Source organism: Rattus rattus, chromosome X, assembly GCF_011064425.1.
Source record: "Rattus rattus isolate New Zealand chromosome X, Rrattus_CSIRO_v1, whole genome shotgun sequence".
Lineage (NCBI taxonomy): Eukaryota > Metazoa > Chordata > Mammalia > Rodentia > Muridae > Rattus > Rattus rattus.
This window is the reverse complement of record NC_046172.1, coordinates 56,934,989-56,944,645: the sequence shown is the minus strand read 5'-3', so window position 1 is coordinate 56,944,645 and position 9,657 is coordinate 56,934,989. Positions and strand designations below refer to the sequence as shown.

At 37.5% G+C, this 9,657-nt stretch overlaps 1 protein-coding gene across 1 annotated transcript in view; it reads right to left on the bottom strand.

Annotated features, from left to right (window-relative positions):
* Positions 1-1,580: 1,580 nt before the first annotated feature.
* Yipf6 (Yip1 domain family member 6) overlaps positions 1,581-9,657 on the bottom strand; it is a 13,831-nt gene continuing 5,754 nt past the window's right edge. Inside the window, exons 4-7 of the mRNA XM_032889763.1 lie at positions 9,230-9,272; positions 7,476-7,604; positions 6,774-6,931; positions 1,581-5,616 (exon numbers count right to left, since the gene is read on the bottom strand). Coding sequence (XP_032745654.1) covers positions 5,501-5,616; positions 6,774-6,931; positions 7,476-7,604; positions 9,230-9,272 — 446 coding nt within the window. The 3' untranslated portion in view covers positions 1,581-5,500. The remainder of the gene's footprint in view (positions 5,617-6,773; positions 6,932-7,475; positions 7,605-9,229; positions 9,273-9,657) is intronic.

Below are 9,657 nucleotides of genomic sequence, written 5' to 3'. Positions count from 1 at the left end.
AATTTCTTTCAAGTGTATCATGTGCACCCTCTCCCGTTCCTTCCTTTAAACCTTCCCCCACTTCTCTCTTCCTGCTGGTCTCCTCCCTTCCCTTAGTCTCGTCTTTCTGCCTTCATTTTTTTCATATTCATAAATGGTTTTATCTATCTATAAAGAATTCTAGGGCTCATAAGTGAGAGAGAAGATGAGTTATATCTTTTTTCACCTGAATTATTTTGTTAAATAGGATTTCCAGTTGTCTCCATTCCATTCATGCATTGATATGCTCCTAGGTTGATTCTATAACTTGGGTATATGGAGAGCAGTGCTATAATCATGTATGTGAGCTACTCATGACTACATGTATATACCCAGAAATGAAGTCATATAGTAATTGTATTGTATTTTTGGCCTAATATGCAGTGCTCCATGAAAGCATACATGAAATGTGCAGCACAGTCTCTCCATTGTCACCATAAGGCTTTCTTCTTTCCAGAGATTGCAGAATACCTAGTTTCATGGGATACTTTTACAATTAATAACAAAAGTGTCTCCTCTCTGGGCTCCAGCCATCGTGACTTTTAAGAGTCAACAATATACTTAATTGTATCTATTGACCTGTCTTTTACTATAGGCAACAGCTTGAATCAGAACATCCTCCTTATGAGTTGAACTTTGTGGTGTACATGCCTTGCAATCCCAATACTCAGGAGGCCAAAGAATGCTAGTCTGTTATATGGTAAGATCCTGCCTCAGAAAGCCAAGGACTGGGGATGTAACTCAGCGGTATAGCACTTGCGAGCATGCGCAAAGCCCTGGGTGTGACCCACAGCACTGTAAGATGGTAATATCCTTAGGGAAATAGACGAATACAGGAAACCCATACTTTAAATTTCATTTATCATTTATATTTCTAGTTCTCCACTCTTGCCCTTTAGCAATTGCTCTCATCAAGACGGTCCAGATACCATGTCCCTCAACAGACACCTGTAAGCTAGGACTATCCTACCCTGCAGGTTTGTATCTGCACTCGTCCAAAGTACCACTTTGATAGCCAGAGGCAGCACCTCCTCAGTTGTTCTCAGAAGCATGCAGTCTTCTAGGTTCCAGGCTTCCAAATTATAAACACAGGAACCCCCTCCCGACCCCTACTGTCCTTTTATTCCAATTAATCTCCATTTCCTCATATATTGCTTTAAAGCCACTTTCAGCAAGATACTCGACTGAAGGCACTCTACTTCCCAGCACAGTGAACTCTACCTGTATACAACCTTAGTTTCCAATCACTATTTGCTACAAGAAATGTTTCTTCACTCTTTGATGTCTCAGTTGTTCTTATGGGCTTGACACTGCATTTGATTACAAAAATGTTGTGAACAGAGGAGATACAATGTATTAAAGATCAATACAGAGCTTGGCATACCATATTTGCTCAGTAAATTTGGTTTTCCTTTTACACTTCTTCCACACAATTCTACACATTTGACATCTATCACCTACCATGAATGTAGTGCATATTTGTGCCTGCAGTACAAAGGCAGACACAAACGCACCCCTTTCTAATGTACTCATTGGCACATATAACATCCACAAACCATTTTACAGGTTTCTTTGCACAGGTTTATTGTTCATAATAAAGATCAGGATTAAAGCAGAGTACCAAAGAAGACCAGAAATGAACAAGCTTTATTAAGGCAAAAATCTTTATTCTCACATCTATCCAAATAGAAAGGCATTCAGTTCTTGAATGACTTTAATCTTAAGTCTTACAAATAGACTCAGTACCCTATGTGGTATATGTGAAATGGAAAAAATTTTCAGTAGTAGTTTAATTCTTCAAGCTTAAAGAAAAATAGATCATGTGTGTGCGAAAAGAGGAAAGGGGTTCAAGGAGTATGGGCAGCAAACCTATGTCTTTCTAAGTCTGCCTGCTTTGTGTGCTCAAATGCCAGAGTTCATTACTCTGAGGAAAAAAAACAAGACATATCTACCTCCAGTCAGTTCTAAGGTCAGTAAGAGGGGACATACCCTGGGAAGGAAATGTTCCTTCTGTGTGCCTAACAGTGCAATACATACTGCATTTCATCTAATGCGTTCTTACCATCAATTCACTTGCATGCATTAATACATGACCTTGGGCAGTTACATTTCTGTGCCTAAATTTTCTACTGTAAAATGAGAATTATAGCACTTCATGTTGAAGAGTGGAGGAGACAGCAAGCTTAAGAATAGTGCCTGGCCAGACAGATAAGAGTAGACTAGTAGTTGATGGGAACTAAAGGTGAATTAAGAACTGGAGTGACTTCTTTCTCTGCAGAGTGATAAAGACAGACATTCTCAAATTAGACAGTGATGATGGTTGGGTAATTCTGTGAAGATAGTAAGGACTGCTGAATTGTACACTTTAAAAGGACGGATTTTCACGGTAAAGTATGCTTTAATAAAGTTTTTCCAAAAATCCTTTTAAACTTAGAATAGTAAATTGGTGTACATTAAATGTCCAATAATTGTTATTAATAATCATAAATTACTCTCCCTGTCACACACAATCTAGAGAAGTATCTCTAATGTACATATGTGGCTTCATTCAACATTCATAGTTACTTCCATCCATCGTAGAAACTGACAGTTTAGTCAGGGATCACTTCAGTGCTCAAACCATACTAGCACGACTTGGTGATACCCAGAAATATCAACTAACAAATTTTCATTTTCATCTCCAGAAATAAGCAGGCAGCTCAAATGTAGTAAGTCAACAGATTATATTATATCTCTAAGCATAGGCCTATTAGCCTTCTAATCACATTTTTGAGGGTACTATTTATAAAAGACAGAGTCAACAGTGAAATGCTTATCAGTTTCATGCTATGAACTTTGACCAACTAAAGAAAGATCCCATAATGAAAAGATCAAATTCAACTTACATAACTTTGAAGCCAAGACCAAACAAAACGCACACACACACAAACCCTCAGTATTCGATGACTTTTAAGAAACATAGAACATTCAAATACATTGTCATCATTACAGTTTTGTAATCTGAACCCCAATAAAATCAAGTCTTTACTCTTCCTATAACTAAGACATGTAAACCAGTGTCATGGTCTCAGGTGTAGAAGCAGCAGGTGATCATCCAAGTTGGCAATGATACCCATGTACATCCTGCAGGGATACTCAAAAGCTTGAAAATCACCAGAAGCATGAAACTTTGCCATCTTAGAACAGGAGTTCCTTTCCTGGATGCTTCTGCCCTTCCAGTTCTCATTTCTACAATCAACCATGCGCCTTTGCAGCAAAACAGGAAAAGCTATATTACAACTTCCAGAGTCAGAATGTCACTTGTCACAGAAAGCAACAGATCGTTTGCATATATTAAAAATATTTATATCCTTTAATCATTTAATTCCAGGAAAAAGTAATTAGGCCTCCAGTTTATCCACCTTTTTTGGCAATGGCAACGATTGAGCCCAGAGTACTGTGCATGCCAGGCTAATGCTCTATCACTGAACTACAGTCTCGGTCCTACATTCCCATTTTAAACTGTAGAAAAACCATTCATTAACTCACCCAAGAGCAACAGATTAACACACAGGCATCAAGCTGCCTCATATCCAATGTGTTTAACCCTCCAAAACCCTTAGGGTTTGTGGCCTAAGGAATTTCAGAGTAAATGGTTCACCTGAGTAAAATCCAGCAAAGACTAAATTTGAGAAGTATGATTATTTCATTATTATAATTACTTGGGCAGATTACAAAACAACTTAGGAAATATATTTGAATGGGATGTTTAAAATTCTCAGATACTAGAAAGAAATGCTATTTTATGACAAATTTCAAATACTAGGGTTAGTTTTAAAGTTTTTAAGATTGAAGCACAGATTTATGTTCACAGTTTGTAATTTAAAAGATAAATTACAATGAACTCAAATATATACTCCTAAACAATTAGACGTCGGGACAGAGGATAAACTCAGTAATGCTTTGTAACTCATCCCATGAACCCATTTGGCCTAGTGTCGCTCACTTGGTTACTCTGAGAAGGAGAAAAATTATGGTTTTAGAATCATATATTTATATGAAGGTAGTCTTTAAATACAAAAATCAATAAATATTTAAATTCTAGGATAAAACACGTGGAATAAGAAATTGCTATCTTTACAGGTTACTGCATATTTACAACGAATGTCTTCTGACTCCTAGTCATCAATTAGCGTTTAGTGTGAACCATACAGAAGGTATCAGTTCTTACTATCTTACAGGAGTCCTCTTTAGCTGAAAATCAGCCTGCCTTAGATGTTTTGTTCCCTGAAAAGCCTTCACTCTTGTGCATAAATATCTGAGAGTATAGATAGATGCACATGTGCAAAATGTACATATCTAAAGGGAAGCTAATTACCTTTACAAAAAAATCTAAAACACACAAAACAAATTGCTATTCCTTAGCCTTCTAACTCCAAAAAAAAAAAAACCCCTCCATAATATATAATGAAAACAAACAAACAAACAAACCGTGCTGAGCCCACTATGGAAAGGCAGCGGCTGTAAACGTAACTAACCCTTCATCATGTGTGTAAGCATCCTTCCATTATCCAGCCTTCAGAACACTAGATCTCTATGTCCACTTGGTTAAATGCATGCTTCTGATGTAGCTTTCCTTTCTAGTCTGAGGCTGGGTCATACAAAATAGGTTTTTAGATATCCAATATATAAGCCATATGCCTTTAAAGGAAGGTGTCATACACAATATGCATTACAAAACCATAAACCTAGATTGAGGTCTTCTACCACTTAGAAAAAGCTCAAACATTAAACCATCAAGAACGCCAGTCAAAGAGAAGTTGCATGTTTGACTGCTGTCATTGTATGAAAGATTAAAAACTAGAATGTTATTGGAGGTACTGTTACATGACTAAAGGTACTACCATAACAAAATACTTTTAAAGTTGATTCTTAGATGTTATTTGCTTAAAACAAATGAAAAAACCAAGTATAAAGCAGTACCTCTGATCAAAATCCGAAAATTGGTTAACATATTTTTTCTTCCCATTATCTACAAAACCCTGTTCCTAACCTTGTTGTTACTCTTCCAGTTTGGGGTGAAAAGAAATAAATGGGATACAGAATGTTATTTATGAAAAGAGGCATATTCTAATAGTCATAAGGCAATGTGTTTAAGAGCTGCACCTGAACAAATATTCTCCAAGCTGAAGATGGTCACCAACTCTTTTGTAATTTGTAGAGTGGATCCGCTTGCTCAAGTCACTGGTTGTCACACAAATAGCTTCATCATGCCTTAAGGAGGCATTACTATGCATGGTATGTACAAGTATTTGAAAATAGTAATATTAAGAGGAAAAGGACAGCCTTGCGAATATCAGTTTCTATATAAATGACAACAGTGGTATGTGGCTCCCCTTTAATACCCCAACAATTGAACGAGAGTAGGGGAAGTTGTCTTGGTAACCATTATCTTTCTCAGGTGGGCTTGCAGTTCATTGGTATTGAATGTGTGTATCCGGATTTATGGAGTGAATGTGAGTATCATCCAACTGACAACAAAGTAGAATAAAAAGACGGGATACACTGCCAGGGCTTTTCGGTTTGGAGGCTGGCAGTCAGCAAGGAATGCTGTAGATGCTAAAGAAAACAAAAAGGAATAGTTAGTATAGTCATCTTATCCGAACTACTAATATTTACTGAACTGCAGTGTGATTGGCATAATTTAGATCATAGAAGTACATTAAATGTTCAGTTTTATTTGTGGCTCCTCAGAGCATGTGGCTCGGTGGTAGAGCACTTGCTTAGCATGGACAAGGTCCTAGGTTCCATCTGTAACAACACATATAAGCAGAGTTCACTTATCTGTCATCTTCAACAGCCTAAGGCATCTTCTTTCATATACCAATGCTTCAAAAGGTTTTGGCTACTTTGGAAACTAATCCTTCTTAAGCAGTTTCTTAACCTATTCTACAAAGACAGTGAATGATGCTTAGCAGGTTTAAATAGGAGTAAGGTCAATTGTTCCTATGCTAAATGTCTCATACTGCTTCTTTTGTTGTTGTGAGTTAGTTGGGGAGAAGGGACTGTTTATTACTGCCGATATTGGCATTCCTTTTTCAAACACGGTCTTGATGCTTCATCCACTGGCTTTAAACATACCATGTAGCCAAAGTTGACTTTGAACTCATAATGCTCCTGCTGCGACCTCTCCACTCGGACTACAAGCCTGCAACCTATCAGCTCTCTTTAAAGTGCTATCGTTCTATCCAGCCAATAAAAGCCTGCTCATCTTCTTACTCATTAAGAATACCCCATATGCTGGACAGAGTGGTGCAGTAATCCCAACAAATTGGGAGGCAAAGGCAGGAAGATCATGAGTTCAAGGCCAATCTGAGTGACAGAGATTCTGTCTCAAAAATGTGCTTATATACATCCTCGTGTTTATTTTGTTTTATTCTTTGGTACAGAGGTTTAGGCCAGGGCCCACGAATGCTAAGAAAGAGCTGTACTATGAAGACCACTATATTCCCAGCCTTGTTGTAAAATTTTCCTTTTAAGACAGGGTTTTGCTAAGTGTCCAGGTTGGCCTTGAACTTGTAATCTTCTTACCTTAGTCTCCAAAGTAGCTTAGAAGTTCAGATAGCCAGCTCACAAAACATGGACAGCCTTATATTTAATATTTAACTTAGAACAGAGGATTTTATATCCATACACAGCAAAATTTCATTGTTCATAATCGGCTCTTTATCTTTAACCCATGGTTTCATCTTGGTTGCTTTTGTTCTGTTACTCACCTATCACAGACCAAGCGAACATCGCCAACACGACAAAAAGTCGAATCAGGAAGTTTATTGGTCCCTGCCCTACCAAAAGCAGGAGGCGGCAGATCAGCATTGCAATGTTCAAAGGAAGTACACAGTATCCTAATACACAGAGACTCTGAAAAAAAGAACTACAAACACACATCCATAATCATAAGTGTTGTTGAGTAGTATCAAGATAGCTTATTGTACAGATGTCTTACACTTTATGCACTACTGCCCCCTTCCTGCTGTCCTATCTATACCTTTACCCTAGTCTCCTGTATCATATACTTTCACTTTCTCTATACTCTTCCTGTTCCCATCTTAGGCCCCTTAAGAGTCAATTTTCTAATATAAATAATCTACTCTAATTCCTAGAGGTATCCCATTGACCCTCTAAATCTATTCTAGTTTAGAGATCAATTTGAGAATGTGTTGTACCATTGGTTCCCCACCCCACCCCCAAAAGTATGTCTCTTCTTAGAATAATTTTGCCTACAAGTTCAAAATTTAAAGAGAAAATTTGAAGTTTATCAGTGAACTTCAAAACTTATTTCAATTAGGTTTTAAGGGAACTTTTTATTTGGTTCTTAAGTCAATTTTTCTTAAAAAAAAAAAGTGAAACAGTACTGTCTTTCTAAAATCTACCATGTGCTACCTAGCAAACAGGAAAACAGTTCACAGGATACCCACATGTTTCCACCAAGAAGTTTGGAATTTAATGTGATGGTAACTGCTCCAAACCAGATGATAACGAACACTTCTGCAAACTCTGGGCTTCCGCTATCGTTCTTCCCATCTACAGAACTTTTCTGTAGCATCCTAAGAAAACAGCATGAAAATTACATAATTTTTTATACAAAGCAACAAAGGCATGCATTTTCACCAGATTGCTGTAGTCTATCTCATTTGAACATCAGTACTTCATCTGTACTGTAATATATACTTTGTATAAGGAAAACACTAACAGAATCTGGCAATGTTTCCTTATTTAAAAATCCAAATGCCTGAGGACTATAAGGAGTGCTGTACTTTGACCTTTCTAGAATGTTTAACTGGCTTACTAAAAGCCGCTTTGTCCAACCATAAGTTATTGAACTTAAGGGCCAAACATAGCTCACAAGCATTAATTTTGTTGTTGTTCATAAAACAGGTAAAATAGCTTTAACTTTGACAGTCTTTTTAGGTTGGAGTGTTTCACCTAAGACTATGCATTTCTGAAGATGGTTTTGGTGGTGTGTATCATAATCCCAACACTGGGAAGATGGAGTCAGAAAATTCTTGAGCTAAGAGAAAAGAATGTACTTGTCTGGTGAGGATTAGCTCAGTGGTAATGTGTCTATGTAGCATGTATGAGGCCCTAGGTTACATTCCCAAGCAAAACAAAAAGGGACCTGCATTTATGTGAAAAGTGAGATTTTTCTCACACCTGCCCTCCATTCCAACAATAGCATCAGGTGTAGCTGGCAGGGCAGTAAGGGCTTTCCAGTTATCAGATCAGTACCCTGCGGGCTTAGGTTACTTTTCTAGCTGCTCACAAATCTGAATGATGGTCTGTTTGCTTGCTTGTTTTTTAAACATGCTCTAGTTGTGTGGCCTAGGCTAGGCTTCCAAACTGCCATTTTCTTGCCTCAGCTTCTTGAGTGTCAGGATTATAGGCATCATGTTCAGCTATGAATTTGTAATTCTTGCATTAAGGTTTGAGCATATGCTCAATAGTGGAAATAGTCTTTTTAAAAGTCCATAACCTCATATTACATAGGATAAAGAAGTTATATATTGTCTTATCTGGTTATGCTGCCTGCTAGTACATGAGGAGTTTATGTTCTATGGCTGTGTATATTCTACTCCAAATCCTAAGTGTCAGGTGCAAAGAGCGTGCTGGCACTCTCTGTTGTCTGGAATCCCTATCACTTGAGTATGGTTGGGTGGATAGAATATTAACCAATCTGGGAGGCAGGGGACCCAACACTGATGCTTGTCTATCACTAGACATGTCGCCTGAGTTCATTTTAGGCCTACAGTTGTCTCTGCAAATAAGTGTAGTCAAACTACATAAGCTCTAAGGTTAATCTTTTAAAACTTATCAACATATATTTTTTCAAGAGCTCTTAACACCTATCATTTCAAAGCACAGAATCAGTTTCCTTGAAATGATTACTAAATACTACATTATGATCTAAATAAGCATATGATAAATTTAAATTTTAAAAGTTATGGTGTAGTGGTGCATACTTGAAACACTAGAACTCAGGAGTCAGAGCAGGAGAAGCACAAGTTTGAGGCCAGCCTGAGCTACACAGAAAGTTCCAGGATAGTATATAGTACAGCTCTTATCTTTTCTCAATAAAAAAATAAAAGGGGTCCTAAAGGCCTAGTCAATTTTTTACTTAATTCTGGAACTCCATTAAAAAAGGTAGCTCAAATGAGGAAGGAAGCATACTTACAATGCAAGTGACACACAAAGAATCAACGGGCCCCACAAGTCCCCTACAATGAAAGGAAAGACAGGATGCTAAGAAACCAATATGCCATATTTTCTAGCTTTATCCTAATTACTTACCTTCCACTCAGAATACCAGCAGTAAGCTTTACCTAAGCCTTCCAAACCTTCTGTTTCCCTCCCTGACTTCATTTCCTAAGCCCCATTCCAACATATTAATAGCTATGGACAATCTGTTCCCCACATGGATATAATATTCAAGTAAGATATTCTGCCTGTGACTTCAGGGCCTCCAATTCCTAACTGTAGCCAAATCCCATCACCAAATTCAACTGTGTTCATATTTATTGGTGAACTTAATATAATGAGCCAGGTCTTTCAACTTCTGAAATTCTGTTCTAAATTTCTGCCAAAATATTCATTTATCAAACT